The following is a 14,023-nucleotide window of genomic DNA, read 5'->3' as shown; positions in this document are numbered from 1 at the left end:
CAACATGTATCATTTCATGTAAGCATAGCTTACTTTCAAGCAGTTTCCTGAGGCCAGGGCATGGAGTAGGGAACGATAACAGCTAGAGCACTACCTTAAGCGTGACAATTAACTGTGCTTTCCTTCCTTTGATGGTACATATGCTATAGTATATATATATATATATGGCAAATCACTAAACTTTGTTGGTGATGTGTATACCCAGTGTATCCACATCCCAACCGAGTCAGTACAATGCTGATATCTTTATGGGCCCATTAGTAACTTCTGAGCTAACAACTATGGGAAGAGTAATGAATCAGAGCCATCCCTCTCAATTATTAATTTAGAATTGGAACAAACTTTCATTGCTTTCCTAATTTTAAATGAACTTGGGGCAGCTCGTCCAAATTTCCCATGAAGTGGAAAGCAACTCATTCGTTCTCGAAATGTGGCTCACAAGAAGCAACAGAATAGCAGTTGCAAGGGAAGGGAAGAGGCAGTTAGGAAAACGGAAAAGAAATCCCCCAGGAGAAAGGGATTGTGAAAGATGAAAAATGGAAAATTTCCACGCCAAGATTCCCAAAATAATATGCAAGATCGGAGGGGAAACTTTAAAGGGTTCTTTTCAGTGTAATAACAATAAAGAAATTCAGCTCAGGAAATCCATGCTTTAAAAAAAGACAATAACGAAAACCACTCGACTTCAGCAAAACCCACTGCAAAGATGGCGGTGGGACGAAGCCCCTTCTCGTCCCGCGGCCAAAGGTTCTCGCTTCACATTTCCCACAAGCCCCTCCGCAAGGCCCCGCTCTCAGAAACCTGCCTGGCCGGTCTCCCACCACTGCGCACGCGCCGCACCACGTCACGTGCCCTCCCAGGGCTCAGCGGAGCTGGCAGGAGGGGCCTTGCCAGCTTCCGCCGCCGCGTTGCTTCGGGGCTCGAACGGCGGGGTCGCGCTGCCTCCGCCGCCGAGGGGCAGCCGGGGGTCGCGGGGCCGAGCGAGGGGCACGCGGCGGCGCGGCCATGGGACTGCGCCGACCCCGGTGACAGCAGGGAGCCGAGCGGCCTGGGCCCTGAGCGCGTCTCCTCCGGGGGGCCTCGCCCTCTTGCTCGCAGGGCCGGGGCTCCTGCTGCCGTTGCTGGCGCTGCTGCTGGCCGCGGCGGCGGCCAGGATCATGTCGGGCCGCCGCTGCGCCGGCGGGGGCGCGGCTTGCGCGGGCGCGGCGGCCGAGGCGGTAGAGCCAGCCGCCCGCGAGCTTTTCGAGGCGTGCCGCAACGGGGACGTGGAGCGAGTCAAGAGGCTAGTGACCCCCGAGAAGGTGAACAGCCGCGACACGGCAGGCAGGAAATCCACCCCGCTCCACTTCGCCGCAGGTAACCGGGACCGACGCCGCCTCGCTTTGCCCTACACCCCACCTGGCCACCCTGGCTCTCAGGCCTGAAACCAAGCACGGTGCTCTTCTGCCCCCCGGTTTTTCCCCCCGAGGACTCCCGTGCTGGTCATCTCGCTCTCTTCGTTTGGGGACCGAGGCGAGGACCTGGGGCTAGGGGGCGAGAGTGCCCCACTCACGGGATTTTTTTTTTTTTTTTTTTTTTGCTTTGTTTTGTATCAACAATACCTGTACCAACTTCCGGCCTTGCTGCTCTAAGAGCCTTCCCATACGCTAAAAAGAGTAGGGGACTCAGGAGACCTTGTGATTTGAAAGGCCAGTTATCTCCAAAGTCTATCGTTCTCGCAAGTTCCACTATAAGTCTTATCAATCCTTTGGGTTAAGGTCTTAAAGGCCTTTGTAAAATGCAAGGATGTAATTTAGGAGGAGTAGCTTAATTAGCCATTGACACGTTATTGTTAATGGGTTTATCAGGACGGTCAGTCATTAGCAAGTTTCTGGAGAGGCTAGAACTGGAAATAGTCAAGTTTGGGTGAACTGAGTGAGATCTGACTTAGGGTGGGTGCGGGCGGGTCGTGGCTGCCACATACACACACAACTTGGGGTGGAAAGTGGTAGGATGAGAGGAAAAGATGGTGGAGGTACTTCAGCCTGGATCTAGAATTGAAGTTAGGACGAACCTCGCCCCATTCTGAGATTTAGATCGTTTGAATTACTTTTCCTTTCATATTTACTAGGTTGACTTTATGATATAAAGGTATTAAGTTTAATTGAAGAATTTAAAGGAACTAGGGATGAGACACTCAGTTTATTTCCATAAAGCATTTATACCTTTCACTTGGGGAAAGATCATGACTATATCCTCAGGTGAGCTATGCATGATTGAAAATAGGAGTAGGTACTCATGATAATCTTGGTTTTTTTATTTTGTATTACGTGATTGTTTAAAATAATTTTTTGAAAAAAAGGATACGTTTTAAAACGTTCCCTTCTTTTGGAGTAGGCATGATGAGCAGAGAAAGAGTGTAAGAAAATTTTCCATGTTCACAGACATTGCTTTTACTTGATTTGTTTGCTTTAACTTTGTCCCTGTTTTAAAATCTAAATACTAGAAGGTATGCTTTCTTTATCAGTTCCAACTTTGTTGGGTTCCTATTTGGGGAGCCTTTTTAAGAGGAAGGTTTGGTGGGAGAAATAGAAACAGCCTGTGGGCTGCAGAAAGGGAAAGGAGAAAAATACTAAAGTCAAATCTCACCTGTTTGCCATTTTCCCTAAAATTTTAGTGATCAGTGCTATCTTTTCTCAGCTAATTTGGATTATCCTGTTTGGCCATGTAGTCAACACTTAACCGATTTGGCAAATTGTCATAACCAACTGATAAGTAATCCAAAGGGTAGTGTTACTTAGATTCTGTTCACTTGATCTGTGGGATAAAAATAGCCAAGCAAGATCTCAGTTGCTACCTTTCAAGAATTTGGTGTATTAATGAGTTCATATCTGAAAATAGTAATATTTAGAGGTTGTGGGATTAGCTTCTTATTGACCTTGTTCCTCCACCATCCCATCCTCAGTTCTTTCCCAACATTTCAAAGTACTTTTTTACATAGATTTCCGGTGGCTCTGACTGAAACGGAAAATTTGCTTTAGGAACCAACCTGTCTCACTATTTACCCAGATTATCTGGTACAGGTTATACAACTAAGAACTTAAGGTGTAAAAGAATAATAAAATAAAAGTTGCTAATGGTGTACATTAAACCACAGTATTAAGAGCCTTGCATTTAAACCCAGGCGTATAAGAAACTTTAAAAATTTGCTTTGTAAATTCAGTCAATTAATGAGAGAAGCTATTTTAATTTTTAAATAAATGCATCCAGCTGCATTTTCTCTTCTATGTGGAAAATACATTTTATAATTTCTTGTGGACAGTGAGCTGTCACTCATGTTGGTGTGCATATAAACATGCCATTGGAAGCTCAGTGTAGATGTGGGGACTGTGGAACTGCTTGACCAAGCAGTTCCTGGTGTTTGTACATTGTACGGTAAGCTATGGGGTGAAATTCTTTTTATTTATTTATATATTTTAACCAATTAAAGTTTGGAGGTTTTATGGGGGGAGGGGACACGTTTTTGTCTTTCTCTCTTGATTTCCAGGGAGTTGGAATGAGATCTGTGCAGGCTAAGGAAATGAATCATGGTAGAAGAACAGTTTAGAAAAAATTTGGTTTGTCTTCTCATCTAAAATTGTTAGTTAAATTAAATGAATAGTCCTGCTCCCAATAGTCAGTTAACTCCCAAGGAGTTAAGTTCTTCTGTTAATGAAAAATAACCAGTATAAATAGGAACTTTTTTCTGTTGGGTGCTTTTTACTGTTAAACTAGATTGCATTTCTTCAAGATAAATATGATTTAAGAAGACATTTTTTTTTTAAGATTGATTTATTTTAGAGTGAGAGAGCATAGGGTACGGGGGTGGGGAGGGGGCAGAGGGAGAGAGAGAGAAAGAATCTCAAACAGACTCTCTGCTGAGCTTGGACCCCGATGTGGGGCTTGATCTCATGACCCTGAGATCATGACCTGAGCCATAATCAAGAGTTGGACACTTAATGGACTGAGCCATCCAGGTGCCCCTTCAGAAGCCATTTCTTATGAGAGAAATTGTTTCCTCTTCAATCCCCCACCACACACACACGATATGAACAAATTTTTTTTTTTTTTGTAATACATCACAAAACTTGTGGGGGCAAGTTGATGGATAGGGAGGCTGCAAGTCTAATTTTGCCAAAAGCAGTAGCGTCTGAAATTCTTGACAGTATAATCCCCTAGAAAACAGCAGATTTCAGTAAAGGAGATTGGTTCTCTGAATTTATTTCTGAAAAGTAAAGAAGAGAGACAAAAACTTTGGGAGAAAGTCATGTTGTCTGTCTTAGCCAAAGAAAGAAATACATAGCATACTCTAGAATCTTAGAATGGGGTTGGGGGTGGTGATAGAATTCCGTGGCTTCAGTATTTGGGGTCTGCAGAGAGGTATCATTCAGTAGAGAAATATGTAAAACATCTATTAGGTTTAAGGAATTCAAGTACAGAGATGATGGAAAGAGATGAGGTACATATTTATATGTTATTGGAGAATGACAAGTTGAAAAGAGCTTGCATTGTAGAGTTCTAGCTAAACAAGGTTAACACTTGTATTTATATGCTACTCAGACATATACATTGGATTAATCAGACTGAATTTCAGTTATTATATTCAGTTGTGTGAATTGCATGTAAGAGGGTCTTGGGAGGGTTAGTGTCTTTTTTGTTTTAAAGATTAAATTGAGAGAGAGATGAAAAGCATGCTGTCAGGGAGGAGGGGCAGAGGGAGAGGGAGAGAGAATCTCAAGCAGACTCCCCACTGAGTACAGGGCTCAATCCCACGACCCTGCGCTGAAATGAAGAGTCTAGCTGCTCAACCACCTGAGCCACCCAAGCCCCCCTGGTTTTGTTTTTTATTCAGAGGAGGGAAGTGGAATTAGAGCATGTGGAATTTATTATAAAAGCAACAGATAAGAAAACTAGAGTTACTTTAGAGATGAAAGAAGACTAAGGTTAGACAATGCTACTGTCTTCACATATGTAGAAGACAAGTAGAAAAGTAAAATGGGTATTGGATATGAGTTGTTTGGCTTGGGCAGTCAAAACCAGGGCCAGTAGGTGAAAGGTTACAAGGAGTCAGACTGCCTTTAGTAATCTGTTTGTGGAATAGGCTGGAAGTGTCCAAACAGTGGTTGGATTGGCATCTTTCGGAGATGTTGTAGAAAGAGTGGGCAGTTGGACCAACAGGTCAGAATCTGGAGTGGTATAAGAAAGTGGAATGCTTACCCCAATTGAATGTTTTAACAACTCAGCTACCAAAGATATAATAGCCTTTGTAATTGGCCATTCATATCCTTTCCCAAAATGGTGCTGTTGAAGACCTCCAAAAACATCTCAATAGCATTTCCTACTTTTGGCTATAGGCTAATGCAATAATTACAGGAGATGCACAAAATGGACCCATATTCCTTACCTAGGACTAGAATTATAGATTGTTTCCCGGATTTGTTTTTGTTGTGGGAGATGATTAAATCCTGCATCAGTAAAAAAAAAAAAGAAAAAAAGAAAAAAAAGAAAACCAATATCGCATAAAGACCAGTCTGTTTAAGAATTCAGAATCTTTCCTGACTTACCAGAACTCTCAGTATATTACCAAGACTTGAGCTACACCTCTTTCTTCAGATCTTGTTGGACTTAGAAATTGACTTCAATAATAACTAGTTTGGGGTATTTGTTTCAATACTCGCCCATTCAGATTGTCAGGATTTGATCAACCCAGAGGCTATGGCATTCTTTTCCAGGTTTCTCCTAGTCTGACGGGAGAGGTAGTGTATCTGTCCCAGGTTGAGCTGGGCAAAACCTTATTCCTTGTATTCCTCATTCTAAAGAAATGCATATGGAAAATACCTTTTTTGAATCTTGGTGAACTAAAGTTAATAGAAAATGAGAGGCTTAATATGTCATCCCACAAAAAAATCTGGTGAGAGTCCTGGCTGTATAAGTCAAAGCTGAAGGCTGCTTGATTATGCATTCCCACTCTCAGACCACAAGAGCCTTCTCTGTTTCATGGTGTTGACATTTTCTGTTTCTGAGCTTTTCCTTCTGACAAAGTGCTGTGTGACACGAGCCTGGACATCACTGTCATTTCATATTGGATGGGTTTTATCAATGGCCCATCCCACATTTTGACTGTAAAAAAAAGGGGGGGTGGTGGAACTTCCTAAGAGTCTACATTGGTTTTTCTGTTGTGACTTCCACTGCTCTTTGGAAGCCATTCAAATTAAATCATGTTTTAGCATAGTAGCAAAATAAGATGTTATTAATAATAGTCATGGTTGGCAATAGTCCTGAAACTGATGGCACCAAGATAGTAGTGAAATTTGACAAAAAAAATTGAGTAGACTCTTCAATGGTCATAAATCATCAACTGCACATTCTCTTGTGAGGGTCATTTGCTTACTCTTCCAACAAAGTATTAGAGAATGTACTAAACAAATGTTTATCAAGTCCTCCTATATCCCAGTTACTGGCCTTGGCCAGTGAACAGAAATGAACAGGACATAATACCTACTATTTAGTGACACAGTTTATTGATCAGCAGATTTACTTCCCAGATACGCCTGTTATGTTTCCCTGTCGGTGCTTTTTAGTGAATTCAAACTCAATGTATGATTTCATCAGTATTTTCAAATGTGGAGCAGTATTCGAATATGAGTCCTGTTCCATATTTGTAAAATAGACTCCCGTGTATCCTGAGCAGTCATGACTACTAATTTTAGGCTTCTGATACCTTTGTAAAGACATCCTTAGGATTTGGAGATTGGCATTAACTCTAAGGATATGCCTTCTCATGTTTTACCTGGCCAGTGAGAACATGATCAGAATATACCCTGCAAAGCTTTTTTTTTTTTTTTTTTTAAGAGTACTTACCGGAAGACTCTGAACTGTTCTGGAGACCATAAGAATGAGGATTTCATCAAGGATTAGCCCTCAGAGTTTGAGAAGCAGCTTAAATCTAAAGGTTTTGGGTGCCTGGGTGGCTCAGTCGGTTAAGTGTCTGCCTTCGGCTCAGGTCATGGTCTCAGGGTCCTAGGATCAAGTCCTGCGTCGGGCTCCCTGCTAAGTGGGGAGTTTGCTTCTCCCTCTCTCTCTGTCCTGCTTGTGCTCTCTCTTGCTCTCGCGCACGCTCTCTCTCTCTCTCTCTCTCTCTCTCTCAGATCTTTATAAAAAAATCTAAAGGTTTTGCCAAACTCCCAAAAATCAAAGATTTTAAAATTTGAAATAGCTCCTACTGACCTCCTCTAAATAATTTTTTTTTTCATGCCAGGAAGTGGCTTCAGACCTTCAAAAGCTTGCTCTTCATCTAGTCTTTTGGGATAGCAACATGACCTCCACTCACATATTGTAGTCATTACAATGCGACTTTAAAAACATGCTGATTTCAGAAGCACCTGGGTGGCTCAGTTGGTTAAGCATCCACCTTTGGCTCAAGTCATGATCCCAGGGTCCTGGTATCGGGTCCTGCATCGACTCCCTCTCCCTCTGCCCCTCCCCCCTGCTCATTCTCTCTCTCAAATAAATAAAATCTTTTAAAAAAAAATAATTAAAAAAAATAAATTAAAAAAAGGTGTTGGTTTCTGCTGTCAGTCTCCAGACAGGTTTCAGTGATCTTAATGGCTAGAGAATCATGTTGATAGAAAGTTATGGAATTAGTCATCTGTGTCTCGGACTGTTGGTAACTATGTAGCTATAATAACTTGACCATTTCCACCTGTATCTTGTCCCCAGCTAAAACTTTAGTTTTAGTATTCAGTCTAGTATTCTTTCATACATGTCAGTATTGAGTCTCTTTAACTCTGGTTTTAAGCAACCTTCTCTTCCCAAATGATACTTTAACAAAAGGCTACTACTGGCTGCTTGGGTGGCTAAGTCAGTTAAGTATCTGCCTTCAGCTCAGGTCATGATCCCTGGGTCCTGCTTCTCTCTCTTTTTCTCGCTATCTCTGTCTCTCTCTCTCTCTCAAATAAATAAATAAAATCTTTAAAAAAAAAAAAAAAGGCTACTACTTGACCAGTCTTTAGCTAGATTACCGATCCTTTAGAACAGATACCTTCCTAATTGACACTGTTTGTTGCAACAACCACATGTTCAACTAAAGTTATTTCTGTGCCCACCTCACCTTTTTTGAGAAGTTAGCCTGTGAGTCACCATTTTGATTACGTCAGATATGTTGATTATCACTAAAAAATAGTGATCTTCCTAAAAGTGCTTGGGCATATAGAGTAACTTTCTAAAAGAAGAGGTACTTTACTAATTTTTCTTTATTCTGATTACTTTTCTCTTACTCTCTAGTTTAAGAATTCTTTTCTAAAAGCATTTCCTCCATGTGGGTACTGAATGGCTGCAGTAGCAGAACCATCAATTGGGGCGACTGGATGACTTACTTGAAGAGAACAGTAAGATCAATGACGCCCAGGCAGAGATAAGGAAGACTCAAGTCAGAGCATAGTCGCAAGACATTTGGCCTTTTCCTCAGAATTTTCCTTCTTGGCTTCTGCAATGTCATTCTTAATTTTACTTCTCATCTCCTTTTCTCTTACTATGATACATTAACTCAGCAAATACCAGTAAACTGCTGTGCGCCACACAGTATGAAGGCCACTGGGACGGTAATGATAAACTAAGAGAGACTGGTTCCTGCCTTTTACGGAACTTAATAGTCCATAAGGAGGTAAGTAAATAGTAAATTCCAATTTTAGAAAGTGCCAGAGGATATTGCTGTGAACAACAAAGACAAAAATCCTCATTTTTCTGCAGCTTGCATTCTAGTGGAGAAGAGGGAGAGACCAAGTAAACAATGTTAAGATAAGAAGTAATACTGGTGGGTAGAATGGACTGCTTTAGGTAGGGTTGTCAGGGATGGCCTCTTTAAGGTGGCGACATTGAAGTGGATTAGACAATAAGTAGAAAGAATAAATAGGGATGACTACAGTGAATAGTGAGAAATGCAGAGCACAAGGGAGGAGCAGTCTAAGCAGAAGGGCAGCATGTACCAAGTCCCTGAAGTAACATTGATAAACTGAAAGAAAGCTGGATCATAGCTTGGAAAGTGAAGAGTGGTATGAAATGAAGTTAGGCAAGTAGGTAAGAGCCAGTTCATGCAGTAGGCCAGTAGAGTGATTGAATTTTATTCTGTGAGCATTACTGGGAAGCCAGTGAACTATTTTAAAGAAATACATCATTGACAATATAATGATAATATAATATTGGTACATATTATATCATGGTTTAAATAACTTAATAACGATGATTGTTTTTTGGTGAGTTTTTTCTGTTTTGTTTTGTTTCGTTTTTTATGTAGGCTCCACCATACCCAGCATGGGGCCCAGCCTGGGGCCTGAACTCAGGACCCCAAGATCAAGACCTGAGCTGAGATCAAAAGTCAGATTCTTAACCAACTGAGCCACCCAGGCACCCCTTGATGATTGGTTTTAAAAGGTCACTGGGGACGGAAGTGGAGAGGCCCAGTTAGGCTATTGCAGTAGTTCAGGCTGGAGACAGTAGTGGTTGGGTCAGATCAGGGGTCATTGGAAATGAAGGGAAGTTTGGGAACATGTTGAGTTTGAGATGCTTGAAATATTCAGGTGGAGATATGTCCAGTAAACTATCCGGAATTCAGGTGAAAAGTCTAGCTGGACTGGAGATTTAAATTTGGCAGTTGTGTATCTAAATGGTATTTAATGCCATAGGAGTAGATGAGATAATCTAAGAAGGGAAAAAAGGGTAGAGACCTGAGTCTGGAGGAATGCTGACATTTAGAAATTGGGTGGAGGAGGCAAGATGGCCTCAGGTAGATAGGACTGTCCAAGACTTGAACTCCTCTTCTGCCACAAACGTGTTTTGTCTGCAGCCTTCCCATCTAAGTTGATGCCAGCTCCACCCCTTTATCTCTCAGTCCAAAATCTTTAATGTCATCCATGATTCCTCTCTCACTCTCACCTTTTCATCCCTACCTTCACCCCACATCCAATGCATGAGAAACTATGCTGGCTCTACCTTCAGAGTATCCAGAATCTGCCACTAATTATTCTAACAATTGCCACCAGATTCTTAGAGTGGTCCTTGAGCCTATATATCTGGCCCTCATTTCTTCTAACCTTATCTCCTACTTTGCTGCTGCTTTCTCACTCAGCTCCAGTCACTCCGGCCGTACTGTTGGCAGTAAGGCTAACTCCTTGTCTTTCAAATGTTGCCATCTCAACAACACCTATGGTGACCTCCCTATTCAACTTCATAACCCACCTCCATACACACACCTGATCACTCCTTATTCTGCTCTTTTTCCTGTTACCTTCTAGCATATTTATTTTTTGCATTTATTGCTCGTCTCCCCCCATCTCCACAGAATAGAAGTTCCTCAGAGGCAGGGATTTGGTCTCTTGTTCACTAGCATGTCCTAGGCACCAAAAAAAGTGTCTGTCACATAGTAGGTATTCCCTGATCATTTGTTAAATGAGTGGATGAGACAGGAGGAAAACCAGGAGCATGCCATGAAATGGAAATTTTGGACAGGCTGTTTCAGCAAGGAAGGGAGTACTTAGTTGCCAAATGTTGTTGAGGGGTCTGGTCAAATGAACACAGACATATGTCTCTTGGGTTTGGCAACATGGAGATTTTAAATGACCTTGATGAAAGCAGTTGAAGAAGCAGAAGCCAGATTTGATTTGGAAGAAGTGTGAATAGGATAGAATTGGTGACAGCCTATAGAGATTTGATTATGCAGGGGAGCAGAGAAATGGAAATTTGAGTTTAGGGGAGAATATTTTCCATAAAATGGAAGATGTAGAGCATGTTTACATACTGTCAAAAATGATCTAGTAGAAAGGAAGAGGTTGTTGGGAGTGGGGAGAGAACAGAGACCTTGAGAAGATAAGAAGGGACTAAAGTGCAAGATGAAAAGGGATGGATTTTGATAGAAAGTACACTTCTTTCAACAAAACGGATAGAAAACTAGTGCTTTGTAGTCAGCCTCATTTATTTTCGTGCATGGCTTCAAATGCCATCTTGATGGTCACAGCTCTCGCTCATACTGATTTCCTGAGTTCAAGATCTGCAGAACTTTCTACTTGGTGTTTGATCCACAAGCACCTCACTAAGCATTTCCAAAACCAAATCATCTTAACCCACGGAACCTGTTTTGTTTCTCAGAGATCTGGTAGTCACCCCCATTCCTTCTCTGTCCCCAAATTAAAGAAGTCACCAGATGCTGTCAATTTTCTCTTTTTAGCTACTTCTGGCAACATTGTGTACAATAGCAAAAAAATTGTAGCAGCTATCCATGAGAAAGGAACTACAGATCTCTGATTGATGATGGTTTAAGATTGTATGATTTTACAGTGGTGCAAAAGTGGAATGCATTCAATAGAATCCATACTTCAGATTTTGAATTTTGATCTTTTCCTGGGCTGGCACTATGCGATACGATACTCATGATGTTGGGCAGGGGCATTGAGGTGCTGCCAGTCAGCCATGCAATCATGAGGGTAAACAACCAGTTCACTTAAAGCCATTCTGTACAACCATTATGTTACTCTTTTTCAGTATAGTATCCAATAAATTTCAGGAGATACCCAACACTTTATTATAAAATAGTCTTTGTATTAGATGATTTAGCCCAATTGTAGACTAATATATAAGTATTCTGAGCTCATTTAAGGTGGGCTAGGCTTAACTATGATTGATGTTCAGTGGGTTAGGTGTATTTTTGACTTAAGAGTATTTTCATTTTAGTGGGTTTATCAGGATATAACCCCATCAGAAGTTGAGGAAGATCTATAGTTAAATTATGATACTTCCAACAAATAAAATAGGTACTGATAGGAGTTGATTTCTAGGATATTAGATTTTTTTAAAGAAAGATGCAGAACAGGTTTTTTGTTGTTGTTTTTAAACACTACTAGGTATTTGCTTGTCCTTCAGTAACCACTTAAAATGTGTAGCAGTATTTTTCATACTATTTCTAAGAGATGCCTCAGCAATACAAGGATAATTTCCTTTGGAAATTGGGGTCTTTGTGAGGGCTTTTGAAGGAGGATTCAACCTGAATTGTATTGTTACATTGAATTCAGTTAATTTGCAACCGTATGGGTGCCAGTATGTACCAGGCATTGGGTATTTTTGCAGTGATCATGCCATATTTTGGAATTTTGTAAGATTTCATTAGGAATTATTAGCTCAAAAAGATATTTACACCCCCCTGTTCATTGCAGTGTTACTTAAAATAGTCAAGACCTGAAGCAGCCTAAGTGTCAATTGATGGATGAATGGATGGAGGAAATGTGGTATATGTGTATATATATATAATGGAATATTATTTAACCACAGAGTGAAATATTACCATTTGTGACATGGATTGACCTGGAGCACATTATGCTAAGTAAAAGAAAGAAATACTGTATGATTTCACTTACATGTGGAATCTTACATAATAAAACCCAAACTTATAGATGGAACAGATCGGTGCTTGCCAGAAGTAGGGGATGAGGGGTGGGTGCATGGGTAAAGGAGGTACAAAGATACAAGCTTCCAGTTACAAAAATAAGTAAGTGCTGCTGATGTAATGTACAGTATGGTGAGTATAGTTAATCACTATATATTTGAAAGTTGCTTACAGAGTAGATCTTAAAAGTTCTCATCACAAGAAAATTTGTAATTATGTGTGGTGGTGGATGTTGACTAGACTTACTGTGATGATCATTTGACAGTGTATATAATTATTGAATTATATTGTATGCCTGAAACTAATACATTTTATGTCAATTATATCTCACTTTTTTTTTTTTTTAAGATTTTATTTATTTATTTAACAGAGAGAGAGACAGCGAGAGAGGGAACACAGGCAGGGGGAGTGGGAGAGGAAGAAGCAGGCTCCCAGCGGAGGAGCCTGATGTGGGGCTCGATCCCATAATGCGGGGATCACGCCCTGAGCCGAAGGCAGACGCTTAACAACTGAGCCACCCAGGCGCCCCATATATCTCACATTTTTTTTTTAAGGACAAAAAATGATTCCATTAAAATCTGCTGCCTGAAAACAGTTTTAAAAAACACTATTCACTGTTCCATAAAACAAAATCCAGATGCTGCCTCAGTATGACATATAAAAGGGTCCTCATCTGGCATCTTACTAATTGGCATTCTGTGTCCTATTATGAATGATCTGCTCTTTCATGCTTCCATGGCTGTGTACATTTTGTCTCTTCTGCTTGGACTGCAGTGCTCTTCCCTTGTTCCAGTCCTTCCCCTCACTTTTCTTCTCCCCATTCTCCTAATGACCCCTTGATTTTTCTGTAAGCCTTCAGCTCAGATGTCATTGTTGGAATCCCCTCAGGTAGTCCTTCCTGTTCTCTGCTTTCCCCCAATTTGGGTATTCCCTTCTTTGGACTCTAGTAGCATTTTTTTATATACCTCTATTATGGCAGTCATATTGTATTGAAATTCTTGGTTCTTTTTGTTTCTCCCTGTCTTAAATTGTGAGCTCTTAGAGAATAAGGAGAATCAGAGATACAAAGATACTCATCTTTGTGACATGAAGCCTAGCAATATTAAAACATAGGATCTCGTTAATCTTTCCAGCCATCTTCTTCCATCGGCTGCAACTGGGCCATCCCCAGGCATACACCTTAAAAACATACTATCGCTGCTTTCTCATTCAGCTCCCACTCTGGTCTTAGAAGAACTGTATTCAGCCTTGTGGTTTCAAGAATATTGGGGTAAAACTTCAGATGAGTGAGAAGGGCCTTTTTTCTCTCCCACCACACACGTATACCTCCCCGTCTGCTTTAACATATCCCTGAAATTGTTTTCCATTTCTTTTCTTTCTTTCTTTTTTTTTTTTTTAGCGTAAAAAGGTTTTAAGTGCTGTTACGTGAGAATGAGAATTGTAAGAGATTGAAATTCATTGGTACTAAATCTGTAAACTAGTATAAATGAGTTGTAGGGCTTTTTTTGTTTGATACGGGGGCAGTTACAGCAGAACTGTGGGACATGGTTTTCTAAAGGAGGCCTCCTACCTAGA

The 14,023-nt window shown here is 41.0% G+C and overlaps 1 protein-coding gene across 2 annotated transcripts in view; it reads left to right on the top strand.

Moving 5' to 3' along the window:
• Nucleotides 1–898: 898 nt before the first annotated feature.
• TNKS2 (tankyrase 2) overlaps nucleotides 899–14,023 on the top strand; it is a 64,817-nt gene continuing 51,692 nt past the window's right edge. The window contains exon 1 of one of the 2 annotated variants that reach the window (XM_045809867.2): nucleotides 899–1,356. In XM_045809867.2, coding sequence (XP_045665823.2) covers nucleotides 1,158–1,356 — 199 coding nt within the window. In that variant the 5' untranslated portion in view covers nucleotides 899–1,157. The remainder of the gene's footprint in view (nucleotides 1,357–14,023) is intronic. The other variant, XM_045809866.2, reaches the window with a different exon arrangement.

This window comes from Ursus americanus, chromosome 6 (genome assembly GCF_024610735.1).
Source record: "Ursus americanus isolate L20-20 chromosome 6, mUrsAme1.1.p, whole genome shotgun sequence".
NCBI lineage: Eukaryota > Metazoa > Chordata > Mammalia > Carnivora > Ursidae > Ursus > Ursus americanus.
Note: the sequence above shows the minus strand (reverse complement) of the source record. Positions and strands in the feature narration are given on the sequence as shown.